Source organism: Gekko japonicus, unplaced genomic scaffold (genome assembly GCF_001447785.1).
Source record: "Gekko japonicus isolate JY-2015 unplaced genomic scaffold, Gekko_japonicus_V1.1 scaffold4, whole genome shotgun sequence".
Classification (NCBI taxonomy): domain Eukaryota; kingdom Metazoa; phylum Chordata; class Lepidosauria; order Squamata; family Gekkonidae; genus Gekko; species Gekko japonicus.
In genome coordinates this window covers 2578522-2598502 of record NW_015165234.1, presented here as the reverse complement: position 1 = coordinate 2598502, position 19981 = coordinate 2578522, and the positions used below count along the sequence as shown (strand labels likewise).

At 44.4% G+C, this 19981-nt stretch overlaps 1 protein-coding gene across 1 annotated transcript in view; it reads left to right on the top strand.

Moving 5' to 3' along the window:
* The window catches only part of LOC107109214 (amine oxidase [flavin-containing] A-like), a 59219-nt gene extending 42701 nt beyond the window's left edge, over positions 1-16518 (top strand). The window contains exons 9-15 of the mRNA XM_015409776.1: positions 1166-1262; positions 4072-4125; positions 7469-7526; positions 10909-11006; positions 12680-12791; positions 14021-14083; positions 16086-16518. Coding sequence (XP_015265262.1) covers positions 1166-1262; positions 4072-4125; positions 7469-7526; positions 10909-11006; positions 12680-12791; positions 14021-14083; positions 16086-16247 — 644 coding nt within the window. The 3' untranslated portion in view covers positions 16248-16518. The remainder of the gene's footprint in view (positions 1-1165; positions 1263-4071; positions 4126-7468; positions 7527-10908; positions 11007-12679; positions 12792-14020; positions 14084-16085) is intronic.
* Positions 16519-19981: the final 3463 nt, after the last annotated feature.

The window sequence follows — 19981 nt, the reverse complement described above, 5'->3', positions numbered from 1 at the left end:
CTAACTATTGAACAGCTGATGGTTATGTAAGAAAAGTGTTTATGTTAGAGTTGCCAGATCCCCCAGTCTCATGGGGTTTCCTGATTTGGGGGGCTCTTTCCTGCCGTCAGCCAGCTGGCCATTGGGGGGAAGCCCCACCCCCAAGAGCAACACCCGGCAACCCCTACTACAAGATTTAAAGGGTCCTCCAGTTGGCCCTTTAAATCTTGCAGGAGGGAGTAAGAGGGGCGGCTGCACTCGCCTCCCCCCCACCTCTTCCCAATAGTGTTTAAAAAGACTCTTTAAATGCTATTGGGAAGAGACAGGGGGCCACGCACCTAGACTCCAAGCCGCAAATTCAGGGCTTGGGGGACAGGCATGCACAGCCTCCACCCTCTTCCCAATAGCATTTAAAAAGACTCTTTAAACACTATTAGGAAGAGGTGGGGGCTGCGCACCTGGCCTCTCAGCCCCAAATTCGGGGCTTGAAGGGCAGGCGCACGTGCCCCCCCCCTCTTGCCAAAAGCATTTAAAGGGACACTTTAAATTCTTCTGGCAAGAAGCGGGGGCCAACTTTCCCTGACATGATGACCTCACTTCTGTGTGATGTCATCCTGTTGCAGACGTCCCCATCTCCTCCAGTAACACCCCCCAAAATCCCCTCTTGGAGATTTGGATGGATTTGGCATCCTTAGTTTATGTCAGGGGCAGGAAGTCCCTAGCATATGAGCCAACAGTGGCACACCAGACCATTTTGTTTGGCACCCAAGCCCAAATCTCCACCCAAGCAACTGAGGCACAGGCAGCACTGCTAGGGCCATCAGTCCAGGAGAAGTTATGCTTAGTTCCTGTTATCACCTCCCAGACCTGCACAGCCACCAGCCAAGTCCAAGGTGAATCCCTAAGACGCTGGCAGTACTATTGGGACTTGGCTTGTTCCAGATGTGTCTGACCAAATACCACCCTCATCTCTCCCCCCCCCCCTGCCTGCTGACACACTACATCTTTGCAGGTAGATGTTGCTTTTTTGCTTCCCCCACCCCCAGCATGTTAGCTGTCGGGTTGTCTACAATTGTAGTCTACAAAAAGGATGTCTACAATTGTAGTGATTATATGATGTCTCCAGAATAATATTCTGAATTGAGGGTTTTTTGGTGACTAACCTAGCTTTCTTTTTTCCTGTCAGATTTCTGTGGCTGCATGATGATTGAGGATGAAGAGGCTCCAATTTCAATAACTTTGGATGACTGTAAACCTGATGGATCGGTACCTGCCATTATGGGGTAATTAAGTGTATCATTTCTGTATTTAGCATCAAATATATTCACATAAAATTTATCAAACTTAGTGTGTGAGAAGCCTTGGAATTTGACCTAGGTAACAGAGAACTCCATAGAGAAGCCATACTCATGATATACTGTTAGTTCTCTCATGTACAACCTCGGTTCCCTCCTGTCTGTTTCTCTGTGTATCCAACTAGGGTAGTTTAATATCCATACTCCCAGGACAGCTTACCTATAAAATACTGTCTTGATATTATCTTCGTTTACTAACATGGTGATTAAATACTGATCAAATTAATCTTCTATTCACATATGGCTGTGGTGGTCCAGCATGGAGGTTTCTGGAAATGATTTCCATGATATGTGGAAGAAAATATGGAGCAATATAGAGGCACAGATCCTATCCCTGTCCTTCCATTCTACTGAGCAGCATTTGAAGCCTTCCTACAACCTAAGAACATAAGAGATGCCAATGTGGGATCAGGCCAAAGGCCCATCCAGTCCAACACTCTGTGTCACACAGTGGCCAGAAATACCAGTGCCATCAGGAGGTCCAGGAGTGGGGCCAGGACATTAGAAGCCCCCCCACTGTTGACCCCCCCCCCCCAAGCACCAAGAAGACAGAGCATCACTTGCTCCAGAGCCCCTATCTATACCTTGTGGCTAATAGCCACTGATGGACCTCTGCTCCATATGCTTATCTAATTCCCTTTTGAAGCCGTCCATGCTTGTAGCACCCACCACTTCCTGTGGCAGTGAATTCCATGTGTTAATCACTCTTTGGGTGAAGAAGTACTTCCTTTTATCCGTTCTAACCTGACCGCTCTGCAGTTTCATGGAGTGCCCACGAGTTCTTGTATTGTGAGAAAGGGAGAAAAGTACCTCTTTCTCTACCTGCTCTTTCCCATGCATAATCTTATAAACCTCGATCATGTCACCCCTCAGTCGTCTTTTCTCCAAGCTAAAGAGCCCTAAGCGCTTTAACCTTTCCTCATAGGGAAAGTGTTCCAACCCTTTTATCATTCGAGTTGCCCTTTTCTGCACTTTTTCCAAAGCTATAATATCCTAAGGAGTCTTCTTCCAGCTTCAGAGACTGGATAAACACTTCTTGGAGAATAGCTGCCTGGATCTACCCCACTGTCTTGTAGGGATTAGGGTTGCCAGGTCCTACCTGGCTGCCAGCAGGGGGCCTCCCATTTCCTCCTTGAAGATCTTCTGGTGTGCGTGCTTTGCACGCATGCTGCAGTGACTTCACCAGAAGTGACATAATCGCATTTCCAATGTTGGGGGCAACGCTCTAGGTTTCGGGCAAAACTCTATGGCAGTTTTGGCCTCAAAACCATAGAGTTTTGCTCTTAATCTAGAGCATCACCCCTGATGTCAGAAACATTATGACATCACTCCTGGCTGATGTCATCGTGCCGGTGGCGCCAGGAAGGGGCTTCTTGGGGGTGGGGCTTCCCCTGCCATCCAGCTGGGCTGCAGTGGATTGGGTGGCCCAAAGTCAGGTGAGAGTCTTCCAACACTTCTCTGTGTCCTAGCCTTGATGTGCTAGGATACAGGAAAGTTTCAGGGGAGAATCAGAAGCCACTCTCAGCTGATGAGAGACTAGCTGGGAGTCCACTTTTGATTCCAACAGCCCGGCATGGAGTGGAAGGAGAGAAAAAGATCGGCTGTGGTCTCCTTCCACTCTAAGGTGTTGGGGAAGAGCCATCAGCACCTTAAATGCTGGCTGATCATCTCCCCACTCCTTGCACTGGAGGGAGACAGAAGCTATCCATATCCCCACCCCCCAGCTTGCCTGCAGACAGTGTAATGGCTTTCGTTTCCATCAGCTCTAAACTATGTGGGGTGAAGGTGGGGATTGCAAGCAGGAAGCTAAATTACCAAAAGTTTCTGTTCCCTCCTGAGCTTGGCAGGGTAAAGAAGCAAATAGCTTGCAGTCTCACCCCAAGTTGATCACTAATGTTCTCTCCACCCTAAGATCTCCTGTGACCTCGCAGAGTAGAGAGTCTCGGAGAAGCTGAAGGTAAAGACTGATCAACTAGACATCAGCTCCCCGCCCCCCGCCGCCCCTTCTGAGTCCCTGCAGTACTGGGACAGAATGAAACATTTCTTGTTCATGCTGTAGAATGTTCGTGGTGATGTTTTGAAGAGAGAGCTGGATAAAGTGCAAAGGCTTTTAAGGCGACCATTATCTCTTAACAGAGACCTTAAATTTTTCATCTTATATGAAATAGATGAGCACAAAGAAGTCTATACAAAATGTTTCCATTTTAAATTGGAACCATAGGAGCTAGAAGGGCCAGCACATGGAAATGATCTCACTTATGGTTAAAATATGGGCAACCATGTTTTAAAATTTCTGGTTTTCTTGGAAAACTTGCCAGGTTGCTTGTAGATACATTGTTAAGCTCCTTGCCAGGAGAAAGGGAGAGTGGGTGGTAGGCTTCCTATTCCCTGCATGCTTCGTTCCAATTCTGATAATCAGCAATATTTGGTAGGCAGGTGAGATGCATAAATTGCATCCATGCTGCTTTCCGTTTTCATCTGCTCTGCCTAACTAGTCATCATGGCTGCCCGCAATTCTGCCAATTACCTTACTTATCTAATGGTGGAGGAGGTTTTATGACTATACCATGTACATATAGGTTCCTTCAGTGCTTGTATTCTTCTGCATGATACAATGCTGTATAAAAATTGTGTGGCCTATTTTTATAGTACCTAACTGGAAATGTTTTATTTATATATGTTTTGCAAATCAATATATTCACTAATGCAATACTGACCAGTATTTTTCCCCACTTAGCTTTATCCTTACAAGAAAAGCCTTTAGACTAGCAAATCTTAGTGTCGAGGAGAGGTAAGAGTAATCGTTATCTATAATAAGCTTCTAAATATATATTTTATTTAAAAGTGTGTTTTACATCTCTAATAATGTATATTTTAGTAGACTGTCTTAGATTTTAAGATAATCAGATTTTTGTAGTGGTATCATCAAACCTTGACAGACTACTGTTATTAGCCACTACAATTAATTCCTTTTATTACAGAATTCTTTTTTTACATTATTTGTTATTTGTTACATTTGTATCCCACCCTTCTGCAAAGATTCATAAGTTTTAGTCTCAAGACAATCATGAGCTTAGGTTTAAAGGAAGTGGTTTACTCAGGGTCAATTATGCACCTGAATCTGATTTCCCATACCCAGTCCCAAAACTGCATTCAGTCATTGCATCACTCTGACCTTCCATAACTAGCAACACTTCATTGGTATCATCTTTTCTTGAGTAGCACCGGAGCCTTGAAGGACTACCTCCTACCATGTTGTCCAGCCCACCAGAAGATCTGACTCAAAAGCCCTGCTCTCTGTGCCCGCACCTTCAGAGGTGAGGCAGGTGGCAACCAGAAACGGGACTTTTTCAATAGTGGCACCTCACTTATTGAATGCCTTTCAAGGCTCACCTGCTGCTGACATTGCTTTCTTTTAGGTGCCAGACCAAAATGTTTCTGCTCACTCAGCCTTTTAATTAAGGGGCCCCGGTCACACAGGCCGGATATCGCGGGGGGGAGGCGTGGCTGTTTGCCCCGGAGCAAACTACCGCGCGGCAGCCGGATCAAACGTCCCGCCCGACGTCCCGCCAACGTCCCGTGGTTGGGGGGAGGTGCCGATCATACCTCACTCCTGCAGCATGGCAAAGAAGCGGCGCCGCGGGGGTTGTGTTGTTGTTTTTTAACCCAAGTGTTTGCATGCGCCGTTGGGTGCTTGTGCGCACCCATGGAGACTTGACCAAAAAAACCTTTTCGCGATGGGACATGGGCGGGCGCCGGATGCCATGAGCTAACACCAGAAACATGATCTGACGCCCGCCCTTGCCCCGCGGTTTCCAGAAACTAGTACCTCGGAGGTACTAGTTTTTTACAGTGCATCTTCGGAGTGAAGCCTTGGGTGAGCCACGGGAGCTCTACGCTTCCCAGATGTGGCGGTGAGATCGTGCCCGGAAAATCCGCCTATCTTCCGTCTCTCTAGCGTGCCTAGTGCTCCGTGTGACCAGGGCCAGGGTTTATTTTCCAATACTATTTGAGTCTAGAAAGTGTTATTTTAAGCTATCAGTGGTCTGGTTTTATGGTCTATTTTTTATGCTGGGCTGGGTTTTTCAGTGCTGGATTTCAATTAATTACCTTCTAAGGTTTTGTTTTTGTTATTTTTTATTTTGTAATAAATAAAGCCCTTGTTGCAGACAGATTAGGTTTCACCTCGCCCTAAGAGCAAGAGTCCAGTAGCACCTTAAAGAGTAACAAAATTTGTGGCAGGATAGGAGCTATCATGAGTCTGAAAGTTCATGAGTCAAGAAAGTTTCTTGAGTCAAGAAAGTTCATACCCTGCCACAAATTTTGTTAGTCTTCAAAGTGCTCGTGAGCTCTTGCTCTTTTCTACTGCTACAGACAAACACGGCTACCCATCTTGATCTCTCTAGCCCTGAGAGTGACCAAAGAGAGCTGACGGAATGTGAGAGGGACAGTTGAAAACAGATGTTAGTTTGGTTGAGAGGGAGACAGACTGGCTGAGGGGAGCCTGTGGCAGAAGAACAGCTCAACAAGAGTCAACTTGTAACAAAGAAACCCAAATGCCTAAACAGGGAAATAGTTCAAAAGTTCAACTGAAAATAAACTTTTTTTATCTGATTCACAGCCTCTATCTGATTCACTCCAATTGTATGTTCACACCATAAATAAAAGTTAACTCCTTGTTTGTTTAACCCTTTGGGCTGGATGTTTATGATCTTAGGGGGGGAAATGCATACACATGTGTTTACACACACACATACAGAAGCTAAGATCTCAGCTTATATATATAAATATATATTAGGATATGAATAAATGGTGGCAGTGTTTGAGTCCCTAGCTCCAATAGCTCTGTGCAGTGTCTCAGTGAGGGGTGATTCTTAAAAGAGAGTGAGCTACCCTGTTTAGTGATGTCTCTGTGAGTGAGACCTGGGATGTGAAAGGCTCGTATATTTTCTGTTCTCTATATATTTCAAAAGAGGCAAGATGGGGGTGGTGTTCCATGACTGCCTGAACTACCTGTAACCCTGAACCTGTGAGACAGAAGGTATGAAGGGTGGTAGGGACTGACTGAGTGAACATGAGCATCACAGCCCTACTTTTCTTTTCCTGTGTAATTGGTCTGTAGTACAGATTTAAAGCCCATATCCCAAAAATACATCCCTCTTGACCTCTTTTTCTCACAGTTGATGCATTTATGAAATGAGGGTTATATGAAACAAAAACAATCTGACATAAAATATGTTATGCTCATCAAGGATTTGCCCACCTCTAGGCTAAATATTCCATTTACTAGACTTCCTGCTAGTTATAAAACAAAACTTAGCTGATCTGATAACGCAATAGAATATCCTATTTCTTATGCTTCAGGCATGTCAAAGGGAGAGAGGTTGTCATAAACTGGTTTGGTGGAGAGGGTAGCAATATTCATTTCCATATAATATGGGATACAATGGACCTGAGGAAGTGACACTAAGAAGCATTGATCCAGATGGTCAGCCATGTTAGTCTGAAGCAGTTGAACAAATTTAGAGTCCAGCGGCACCTTTAAAACCAACAAAGGTTTATTCAAGGTATGAGCTTTCGTGTGCAGGGCACACCTTGCGCACGAAAGCTCATACCTTGAATAAACCTTTGTTGGTCTTAAAGGTGCCGCTAGACTCTAAATTTGTTGTACTAAGAAGTATTGTAAGCAAGGCAGTGAAGACATTCCCATTGGGTCCCTTTTTTCCTTCCATAAACAAGGTCCATTTTCTCTAGTTCCAGCATATTCTGAAAGAGAGGGAAAAGGCTATTACTTTTATTTTAGGAACTTCTGCAACTTTTATTTAAGGAACTTCTGCAAAGGTAATCTTGACAAGTTGCATTCAGGAATCACAACTTGACTTATAACAGTTACCATGCTTGCATCCTCTCTTCTCTTCTCATATACAGAGCATGATAGAAGGCTTCCTAGTTTTAGAAACTTTGAATTGAACCCCTAATTTGCCATAATATTTGAACCAGGTTTTTAAGAGGGGGAGGAAGAAGGTCTGTGAGAATGGTACTAAGCACAAACAGTTGTTTATATTGATATCTGAATGCAGCCTTTGAGCATTTGATCTTTCACATTTTTGACAACCTTTTCCTTGTCCATGTAGAAAGAGAAAAATCTGTGAACTATATGCAAAAGTGTTGGGAGCAGAAGAAGCTTTACATGTAAGAAAGAGCTTCTAAAATTGGTGGGATATAAACAAGCTTTATGTGTATGTGGGTAGTGTGCCTAGACCAAAATTGATGACAACATACAGTTGGAAGGAAATATTTAGATTTAAATATTCAAATGCTTGTTGTGCTTGCTCAGGTTCACAGAAGGAAGTTATGGAGCTGGAGGGAAAGTTTGTAATAGCAACTGTGAAGGCAGGAAATTTGCTCCAGAGCAGACACTGTGCTATCATGATGAGACAGAGTATTTTCTTAGTGCAAAGAAAGACAGGAGTTTTTCAGTTACTGCAAAATTCCAAGTGTGTATCCCCAAGGTAGCAATTCCATTTCAGAGAGATCTCATTTTTTTCAACATTCATAGAGCAATATTTTGGGAGGTCCGTCCCTGATTCCTTTGCTATCTCCCAGACACACTTGACTATAACAACCTCCACAAGGTACCTAAATATAAGGCATATTGGCCACGGTAATTTGAAAATTATGTATAAGGATAAGAATAGTCATAATCTTATCAACTATTAAACATGGGTCAAAATGATTTTTTATCATAGAATCCGAATGTTGGAAGGGACCTTTCAGGTCAACCCCCTGCACTCTGCAGGAGCATAGCCGAAAGATAACCCTACAACATTCCTGAAAGATGGTTGTCCAGCCTCTGCTTGAAAATGTCCAGCAAAGGAGCACCCACCACCTCCCAAGGCAGTCTGTTCCACTGCTCAACCACTCTTACAGTTAGGAAGTTTCTCCTGATATTTAGAAGAAACTACTTCCTTGTAATTTCCACCCATTAGATCTAGTCTTGCAATCCGGAGCAAGAGAGAATAGATCCACTCCATCTTCTACATGACAGCCCTTCAAATATTTGAAGACTGCAATCATGTCCCCTCTAAGCCTTCTCTTTCCCAGGCTAAACATACCCAACTCTTTCAGTCTTTCCTCATAAGACTTGGATTCCAACATTCTCACCATCCTGGTTGCCCTCTTCTGGACACGCTCAAGCTTGTCAACATCCTTCCTAAAATGTGGTGCCCAAAACTGGACACAGTACGGTGGCCGCTGGCTGCACACCTGAACTCCAAGCAACGGGGTCAGTCCCCACTGGCTGAAAGTGCTTAAAGGGACCCTTTAAAGGGACCCTTTAAGCACTTCCAGCCACCGGGGCCCCATGCCCCACCTCCAAGCAGCAATGCCGCTTGGAGAACGGGCATGCGGGGCTAGTCCGTGCCAGCTGGAAGTGCCTAAAGGGCACTTGGAGACTGGGTGTGTGGGGCCTGTCCCCACCGGCTGGAAGCACTTAAAGGGCCCCATGTGCCTGCAGCTGCCCTTCTGCCTCCCCTCTGCAAAATGTAAAGGAGCCTCCAGCTATCAGCTGGGTTGAAGCCCCAAAAAGTGGGTAAGCCCCCGCCCTGCCCGGGGTCTGGCAGCCCTAGGTGAACTTGAGGCTGGTTAGACATCCCTAGGGCCAGGGACTACCAGGAGATGCTGGTTTGTAGAATGCAATGTTCTATGATGCTCATATGGGGAAAGGCAGTCTCGAAGATATGCAGGCCCCTGGCCACATAGGGCTTTAAAGGTAAGCACCAACACTTTGAAAAGGATCTGGTAATCGAAAGGCAGCCAGTGCAGATCATGCAGCACTGGGCGGAGGTGTGCCCGCACAGGTAACATCAACATCCACACCACAGCGTTCTGCACTAACTACAACTTCCAGAGCAGAGTCAAGCGCAGCCCTACATAGAGAAAATTACAATAATCCAGTCTGGAGGTATTTATGTCAAATTGACAGGCCTGTAATTTCCTGGGTCCGTCTTTTTTTCCCTTCTTGAAAGTCTTGTAATTCTCTCTGTCACATCTTGGATACATGCTCCAGGAAGAAAAGAAACCTCTCAAGATTCCTTGTCTGGTCTGTACACAACCTTTTCCATCCCTCTCAGTAGGGAGTCACCAACCACCACTACTCGTCTCTTCCTCTGTGGGATAGCTTGGTTCCTTCTCTGCCTGTGTGTTTGTGTGTCAGTCACATCCTTTTGATCTCAGAGTGTGCTATTCTGATCTTCCACCATCAGAAGCAGCTGGTAGTGATTTTGCAGCTCCACTAGCTGTGAGTGTTTCCTGATTATCTTACTCCTCAAAGTCACATTCTTCCACTCTCCCACCTGTTCCTTGTTACTTCCTTCCTCTTGCTTAGGATTTGCTAGCTCTTGCTGTTCTCTCAGGAGCCCCTCTTCCGTCATGTCTAAAAACCTTTCTGCCTCCCTGATGTTCCTCAGTGTACAGGTTTGTGCCTCGAGTTCTCCCTCCTTCTCCTCAAGCATTCTTATAAACTTGCACTTGCAGAATGTATAATGCATTTTCTGACACGGCAGAAAAATTATTATGACACAACCCTGGCAGGTCACTGGAATAGATCCTTCATTATCCATCTTCCTAGGAGCAGTGCTATCTTCTACAGCCTTCTACAGCCCCAGGAACTTCCTCCAAAGTCCATTGTAAACTCTTGTTGTGGTGCTGTACCCTGAAAACTTTGAGACTGACCAAATGGCTACCTTGCCAGCAGTTCTCTCTCCAGAACTCAGCAGCAGGCCTCTACTCAGGTTCTTACAAGGCCTCCAAGCAATACCCACAGGCTAAGAGCCACAGGCTAAGAGCCACAGGGCAAGAGCGAAGGCCCCTTCCTGCCAAGCACAGCAGAGCCCAGCACAATAGGGGGTGGGGCTTGCAACAGCACTCCACAGCAACTCACTCAGCCTCCAACCACCCCCAAATCACAAACAGCCCCAAACAGACTTAAACAGAACCACTATCTATCAGGCTACAAAGAACCCAACTCTCTCTCAGCTCCCACACAGCAGCTAGGAAGGCAAAGGGAGAAAGAAAAACCCCTTACCTTCTAGCAGCAACTCACCATGTGCTCTCCGCTCCTTGCCTCAGCCCAGCTGACTTGGGGGGGGGGGGATTAAATTCAGTGCAGAATGCAACAAAGCATTGCAGATTTCTTTTCCATTTCAATCAGATTTTTCCACCAGAAACCTTTTTCCACTGGGTGTGTGTGTGTGTGTGTGGAATTCCAGAAGTGTTTCACCTATGTTAAGAACTATTTACCCTTAAGGTTGTCTTAAAAGATTATAACGTGCACATTCTAGTTCAGTTGGTAGTTCCTTATAGGTCTTCTTCATTGCCATCACTTTTGTACAGAAATGCTTTAAGGATACAGCCTGAAGGACTGTACGTAATCCAGAAGGGCTGGAATCCCTGTTAACTTGACATCAGTGATATTTAATTTATGTTCACAAATATACAGGAATTCAGACTTTAACTGTGTCATGAATCAATATCTTATTTTGTTTTGTTTCTCACCTGTGGTTTGCTTTTCCAGCCAGTGCACTATGAAGAAAAAAACTGGAGTACAGAACAATATTCTGGTGGCTGCTATACAGCCCGTTTTCCACCTGGCATTATGTTCCAATATGGAAGGTAAAACTAGACGACTGCATTGGAAGTTGGGGGGGGGGGGCAGGTCATTTGACATCCAAAATTTCTGACATATAAAACATAACTGAATATAAATCACAGCACTTAATGTAATATTATACTGAAAAAAATACCAGAAAAGTAGGTGAAATAATATGTACACATTTGTTTCAAAACTGCATAAAATCATCATTCTTAAACTATATTAAGAGTTCAAGGAATGTGTCATTGACTTATGTGTGGTTGAACAGAATTAATTCATCCATGGTCATAGGGTCTAACTGTATGTTACTCACAAATATATAGTTGAAACTGTACCAAATTGAATAACTTGGAGGGTTCAGCCAGGAAGCAGCCATGGACTGTAGACTGACAGTAGTTTGACACCTTCAACTCAAACACCTGGTAGATTCTCTGTTGCAGAAGAACAGACTTCGTACAGTGGTCACTGAGTTTGAACGTCTGCTCTTGCAAAATGGGAAGGGTTCTACAGGTCTAATATCCATTTTATATAAGTTTTTCATTTACGTTTCTTGTTCTCTTCCCTCTTATGTCAAGGCTTGGCATAAGGAAGACCTTTCTTTTATAACCAATAGCCAAAGGACCTCTATCTGGAATTCCTCTATTAATCAATCCAAGATCATTAACATTGAGATCCAGTTTTTTAAAGTTATGGCTCACTGGTAATGTACTCCATTGCAGATTCACCATATGAACTCATCCGACTCACTAATGTGTTGGAAAAGGTGTGGATCTCCTGGTTCCTTTATGCACTGTTGGTGGTCCTGCCCTCTCATCCAAAATTTTTGGTCATCTGTTCAAGACCAAATTTCTATCATCACAGCCCTCTCCATTCCATTACACCCTGGCTCAATGTTGCTAAATTTGTGGGATGATCCCAAAATCCCACAAATTAAGAACAATTTAGTTTCTATATTGTGCGCCGCTGCAAGGTCTGCAATCGCCTCCTCCTGGAAATCTCCCTAACCCCCAATTCTTAAGAGTTGGTACAGGAACATATGGGATTCTCTCACAATGGAAAGGATACTGATACAAACCTCAAATAAAGACCCTTACTCTGCCTCTCTTGATTATTATAATTTTTGGTACCCTGTTTTAAATTTTATTGCTCAAAACAAAGACCTTTTTGATCAGAATTGTGTTATAGATGTTTTCCTATGTTAATTTATTGATACTTGATTATTTACTGTGATTTCATATGTTTATGACAGTTTATTGTCACTGTATCTGATGTTAAATTTTCAATAAAACCTTAAAAAATGAAAGAACTCTGGCAAGAATCATGGAGGCAGGAAACTTGTTTCTGTCTCATGTGGATGTTGGATACATTTAAAATGCTGAGACTAACATTGAGTAGTGCTGAGCTGAAATGAAGGGCTCCCGTTCCCTGCTACTGCAGCAACAAACTTGGTGGTGGGGAAGCAGGCTCTGAACATGTGCAACAATGAAAACTGAAGGGTTTCATAAACCTTTTTACATCCCCCAAATGGCTTTTTTCATTGTAAAAATCCAATCTTATGAAAATTCGACACTGTACTATTACCAGCTATGTGTTAACCGAAGGTGGTTGTCCCTTGTATATCAGCACCTAATCAAAATCTACTGCATGGAGAATGATTATCATTCACTTGTGTATGTGTATTTATATTTTAAAGGGTAATTCGTGAGCCAGTTGGTAAGATCTACTTTGCTGGCACTGAAACAGCTACCAAATGGAGTGGCTACATGGAAGGGGCAGTGCAGGCTGGAGAGAGAGCAGCCAGAGAGGTAAACAGAGCTATTACTCAAGTCTGAAATACAGCAGCTGAGCCAGGAAGATCTCGGTCTCTATATTCATATATAAGCTACTGCTGTTGTGCTAAAGAAAGAAAGCTCATCACATTAGAAGGATTAAAGAACAATTACAGAAGCCAAATCTCTTGTAACAACAAGCTGCTAAGGATTCCCTGTGAGTGGCTGTAGTCAATGGTAGAACATGTGCTTTGCATGTTGAAAGTCTCTGGTTCAGTCCTTGACATCTTTGGTTATTAAAGAATCTCCTATAGCAAGAGTCATTGCTGTCAGTGCCAGTCAGAGTGAACAGCATTGGGGTAGATGGACCACTGGGTTGCCTCAGCATGGAACAGTTGCTTACTCTCATGTACATTATTGTTGATTAATTGATCCTGGAACTTCCTTTTATGCATTAGTATGGTTTTTCAAACAAAGTAGCTAATGATGTACACCAGGATGACTTGAATATCACTCAAAAGATTTCAGTGTAAAATAAACCAATCTGCAGATACAAGAGCGTAATTTCTAGAGAAACAAGTTCCAAAGGGTAACTGTGTTGGTCTACAAATAGAAGAGCTAGATTCTAGTTCAGTAGCACCTTGGAGACCAACAAGATTTCAGGACAATAAGTTTTCAAAGATCCCTTCGTCAGACACTTTGACTCTCAAAAGCTTACACCCCTAAAATCGTGTTGTTCTCTAAGGTGCTATTGGACTCAAATCAAGAATTTTCTTGTAGTCTTATGTGTGTCAGTGATATATGAGGGTCAAGCTAACAAAATCAGTTATTATAAAAATGCAAATATTTGTTATGGTGTACACATTAGTAAAAGATAAAATAGGTTAAAAGAAATGATCCAAATATCAGACTCTAAAAACTTTTTATACACAGAGCTGAAATTTTTACATATACAATTGATGGGTATATCTTATGACCAGTAGACCATATGTGTTTCGGCCCCTTAGGGCCTTCCTCAGTGGTCAATATTACTATTGTAAAACAACACACATCCAGAAAAAAATATATGAAGAATGATTTTCTTTAGAGCCAGGTGTTGCTTTCTCATGTGATGTGCAATAGCTAAAAGTTTACATAGTAGGCCATGGATAATCTCTCATGGTAACTTCACATGCTCTCCAAATTGTTCTGGTAACAAATACCAAATGTGTCTGGGATGTGTGTCTCTTCCATCAAAGGTAGTAATGTATTTGTCTTTTTTCTAGATATTATATAGCATGGGGAAGATTTCAAAGAATGAAATTTGGGTAACGGAACCAGAATCAACGGCAAGTCTTTGCTCCTGTTTTCTTTTGGCGAAGCTAGTGACAGCATTCATGATAAATTTTCTAGTTAGATTAGATGACCTTATTGCCAAGACTTCTGAAAATACTAGGTTGATAATGCAAAGAATTTAACAATGTTGGTAAAGTTTCTAGAGAGTATAATTAAAACAGAAATGTTTTTTCGGTTTGGTCACAAAGAGCCCTACATTCTCCTGTGGGAAGAATGAAGAAAAAATTCCCACTTTCTTCTCCCAGCATCTCACAAATGTACAAGTGTTTAAATCAGTAGATTTTCTGTATAGAAAATATGTAACATTTGGGGCAGCTCTAAGAATTCACCTGTAGCATGCAGCCTGCTGTATAGGCATTGAGTCAGAGAGAGGAGGAGCATCTAATGCAGGGGTGTCAAACATGTGGCCTGGGGGCCATATCAGGCCCCCGGAGGGCTTCTATCAGGCCTGCAGTGGAACTGGCTGTCTCCTGCTTCTTCTTCCAGTTCTGCTGCTGCTGCGTCATCGTAGCTTGCTTTGCCAGACTCTCTCAATCACTCAGGAGAGATAGATAGGCAGGTTTCTGTTCCCTGCACTGGCTGAGGCTCCTCCCCCTCCCCCTGGAATGAGCCAGAGCTTGCTTACTGGCCAGGTTGCCTCAATCACACAGTATAGAAAGACAAGCCTTTCTTCTCTTCCATTGGCTGAGACTCCTCCCTGAAGGAAGGGAGGGAAGGAGGCAGAGCTTACTTTGTTTGGCTGCCTCAATTGCATGGGAGAAATACAAAGCACCTTTAAGACCAACAAAGTGTTGCCCACAAGGCTTTTGTGTGCCTTGCTACAGTGTGTGTTTTGTTGGGTTCATTATGCTGTGGCTCTTTTGAGTGCAACTGGGTTCCCTCCCCCTTTTAACTGTATCCAAGCCCTCATGACCCAATCTTGCTCAGTAGGAAATCGCTGTGAATTATTTAAATGAGGAATAACAACAAGCCAGTGAGGTGGATTAGGCTGAGAGTGTGTGTCCAGACCAAGTTCACCCAGCACATTTCCTTTGGGAATTTTGAACTTAGACTTCCCAGATAGTAGGCTGATACTGACCACTGAGGAAGACTATAGTTTTGTAGACAAACACATAGCCCTCAGTCTGTGTCATGGTGCCTTCTAATGTTCTTGACCAGCAAACAAAGCAATGTATGTACAAAAGCTCACAGTGCCCAGCCATGTCATGTTTTCCCCTGGGCCCTAGGCTCAGAACTCTGAGCATCAGATTTCTGTAGTGAATGTCAATAAATCAAAAGTAGGTTTGCAGCTTACAGATACACACTTGAACAGCATATCAAGATTGTGACAGTACAGACATTTTGATGCAATAATTCAGAGCAAGAGGTGTCAGTTATCAGACACTGTTAAATAAACAAAATATTGCAGAGAGTGCTAATGTTTTAAGCATGTTTTTAAGTTAAAATGGGGAATTTCCATTCGCTGGTTCCTTATAATGCCGGGGGGGGGGGGGGTTAATCAGAGGGAGCTCTAATGGGAAACCTGCTGTTTTACTGACTTAAAAACAAGTCTAATGTTCCCTTTTTCTTTTCTGCCTGTTTTTTTTTTTTTTACAATTGAACAACTGAATTAATTGTTTATTATTCGGTGCAGTTCTATACCCTACATTGCCTTTCTGCTGCACTGCTCTCCCAAGACCCAGTCTCAACCTTCCGCTAGTTTCCTGCACCTTTAATATTCTCCAGTCATTCTCTCACACAGTCTTGTGAGCTCTCAGTGCAACTGCATTTCTAAAGATTCAGAATCTGAGCTGACCCACACACTTTTAGCATCCTTTAGCACCCTTTAGAATGGAGACAGTCCTCAGATAATTCAGAGTGGATTGGTTGTGACTGAAGGAAGTTAAGAGCCCCTTTGTTTCCCCGCCCACAAATGAGTCTCCATTATTTGAGGATGACGAGTGTATTTCCTGCTGCATTGTATTATACCCTAATTATCAATATATTTCTGCTTAGGATGTCCCAGCTCTACCAGTTACTACAACATTTTTGGAAAGAATCTTGCCATCTGTTCCAGGACTGTTGAGATTTCTTCGATTTTCCTGTTTCTTCACTTCAGTGGCTGCAGCTGGCCTCTTTGTCTTTAAAAGGGGGCGTACTTTTCAGAAGTGTACCTAAAGCAACAGTTTAAATCTTTGCCTTTATGCTTGTGACTGCTATTTTTGGAGCAAAGTATTTCATGTCTTCTTTGGAACACCTGAATCAACACGTCAAAACCAGTTTAATCAGTATTGTTTACAATCTCAGAATACACAATAGTGAATCAATGGAGGTTTCTGTTTTCTTTCTGCATTGACTTTTCTTGATTGACGGAATAAAGTCACTGGTCTGCCCGCCCCCTGCCCCCACTCCCCTTTGATTGTCATGAAATCAGACTTTGAAATTTTCACTCCCCTTTGATTGTGAAGCAATCAAAATTTGAAAATTTCAAATACCTTTGGAAAATTTAAACTAATCTTTTTTAAAAAAACTCTTGTGAACAAATGAATATTAAAAGCTTAGTCAAGTAGTTTATTCAGCGAGGTGCTTAGGTTGTCAAGTGGCTGCATCTAGTTTACTGCTGTGTTAAAGTTTCAAAATCTGTAAATGTATTTTCAGCAAGTAAATGTTGAGATTTAAATAGCACAGAGTCAAGCAAAGATAAGCTGAGAGCATTAATATTAGAAACAACATTATGAAGAAAAGAGGAAGAAGTGAGGGTTTCTAGGGCCATGTCAGTGAAGAAGAAGAAGGAGGAGGAGGAGGGGGAGATTGGATTTATACCCCGCCCTTCACTACCCAAAGGTGTCTCAGAGCGGCTTACAAATTCCTTTCCCTTCCCCTCCCCACAACAGACACCCTGTGAGGTGGGTGAGACTGAGAGAGCTCTTGACAGAAACTGCCCTTTTTCAAGAACAGCTCTTATCAGAACTACGGCTTGCCCAAGGCCATCCAGCCAGGTGCAAGTGGAGGAGTGGGGAATCAAACCTGGTTCTCCCAGATTAGACTCCGTGCACTTAACCACTACACCAAACTGAATCAGAAGTGGTGGTGTATTCTGTTTCCATGTGTCTGTAAAGTGCTGTCAAATCGGTGAGCCAGCAACCACATGACCCCCATAGGGTTTTCAAGGCAAGAGATGTTCAGAGGTGGTTTGCCATTGCCTGCCTTAGCATAGTGACCCTGGATTTTCTTGGTGGTCTTCCCAGCCAAGTACTAACCAGTGCTGACCCTGCTTAGCTTCCAAGATACGATAAGATCAGGCTAGCCTGGGTTATCCATGTCCGGGTTTCTAGTTGCGTACTTGCTGCATTTCACAAGAAAGTTCCTCATTTCTTCCACATTCATTTCTTCCATTCACATTTCCACACATCTTCCATACATGGTGCAATTTTTCTGGAGAGATGGCATAGAAATTTTCCTAAATGCACACAATACACAAATATTTCATCTTTTACAAATTATTTAAAATAGAAATTAAGCAGAAAATGCATGTATGATTATTACCTTTTAAAAACATCCTTCTTCCACACAATGTATTGAATGAATTAAGACAGGCTGCATTCTCAACTGCAATGTATGACAAACTCCTACTTTATATTTTTTTTATTTATTTATTATGAGATTTCTATCCCGCCCTACCCAGTGGCTCAGGGCGGCTAACAGCATACAAATACTAAAACAATAAAATACGTTTTTTTAAATACAATAAAAACTGGTGCTTCAGTCTATATACCATTTACAGATACTCGGCGATTATTTGCTGCCTGTGATCTTGACAATAGAAGCGTCCCCGACGCAACAAACTAATCAACCTCCATGGAGTCTGGTAGAAGGACAATACAACGGCGGTGGTGAGGCGATGATGGTGGTGGTGGTGGCAGCGGCTCCTACCCAAAGGCCTGGTGGAAGAGCTCCGTCTTGCAGGCCCTGCGGAACTGCACTAGGTCCCGCAGGGCCCGGATCTCCTCCGGGACCTCATTCCACCAGGAAGGAGCCGCCACGAAAACGCCCTAGATCTCGTGTGGGCCAACCTCCCCACTCGGGGGCCTGGAACTACCAGACGATGGAGCATCCCCGATCTCAGTGCCCTTGAGGGAACATACGGGAGGAGACGGTCCCTTAGATAGGCAGGACCCTGGCCATTCAGGGCTTTAAAGGTAAGCACCAGCACTTTGAAGCGAATCCGGTATGCTATAGGCAGCCAGTGCAGCGCTTGCAGCACAGGCCGGATGTGGTCTCGCCTGGAAAGACCCATCAACAGCCTGGCTGCAGCATTCTGCACTAGCTGCAGCTTCCGGATTTGCGACAGAGGCAGCCCTAAGTAGAGAGCGTTACAGTAGTCCAGCCTCGAGGTGACCGTCGCATGGATCACAGTGGCCAGGTCGTCCCGGTCGAGATAGGGAGCCAACTGCCGCGCCAGCCGCAGATGATAAAAGGCTGACTTGGCAGTGGCCGCTACCTGGGCCTCCATCGTTAACGAGGAGTCCAGGAGCACACCCAAACTCCTAACCTCCCGCACGGGCACCAATGGTACCCCACCGAAGGCCGGGAGAGGGTGCCCCAACTCGTAACCGCTTCGACACAGGCCCAGGACCTCCGTCTTTGCCGGGTTTAGTTTCAACCGACTCAGTCTGAGCCAACCAGCCACGGCCTGCAACGCCCGCACTAGGTCATCGGGAGTGGAGTCTGACTGGCCGCCCAACATCAGATAGAGCTGGGTGTCATCGGCATATTGATGACACCCAAGCCCACACCTCCGGGCAATCTGGGCAAGGGGGCGCATGTAGATGTTAAACAACATCGGAGATAACACGGCCCCTTGGGGCACACAACATTCAAGGGGGAGCCTTCGCGACCGATGATCTCCTATCGCCACCCTCTGTCCCCGACCTTGGAGAAAAGAGGCAAGCCATTGAAGGGCAAGCCCCTGAATCCCCACGTCGGTGAGGTGGTGAGCCAGCAACCGGTGGTCGACCATGTCAAACGCGGCCGACAGATCTAACAACACCAGTGCCGCCACACCGCCCCGATCCAGATGCCTACGGAGATCGTCAGTCAGGGCGACCAGTACCGTCTCCGTCCCGTGACCCGGGCGGAAACCGGACTGGAAGGGATCAAGGATGGAAGCCTCATCCAGGTAGCCCTGCAACTGTGACGCCACCGCCCTCTCAATAAATTTCCTCTCTATGAGGCAGTTTTTCCTGTCAAAACACTGTTCCCCTCTCTGACTGAGCAGCCTCTTACTAGCGCATTTGAATTACAGAATTATAACTTTCTGTGTGTCCCACCCTGTGATAGAGAAGTGATTTGGCTTTTGCCCATGCCAGAGATTTATTGTAACTCAGCAGGAGCCCTCTTATAAATCCCTTTGGAAATTACACTTGACACAAACTTCTCATGTGATTTGTCTGTTTCCCTAGACTGACATACACACTTCTGACTGGTAACTGACAAGCCGAAGTCCAACGTACCACTGATTCTTTTCCTCAGCACTCAGCTGCTCTTCAAGTACTTGTCAGTGGGCACTGACCAGTCAGAGTCAATCAAACTGTGCTTTACAATGAGGCATTAACCCCTAATCTCCCAGTTCTCTGGATCTGATGCACTAAGCATCCTGCATTTGGAGGTCAGTTCATCACACAGTGCCTCCTGTCTAGCTAAGGCCACAGCAATTGTAAACAGTCCCTTTTTCTGAAAGCAAGGCCATTCCCAGACCTTTATCTCATAGTGGTGTTGGGGGAAAGTGGCAGAGGTTTGCTGCAGCAGGGAAAGGGAAGAGCCAGCTAGCCTAATGCTGCCTTCTTTGTGATGGAGTTGGGGGTGGGAGGCTGTATAGGGGCCAGCATCTATCCCAACCCCCTGTCTTTTGA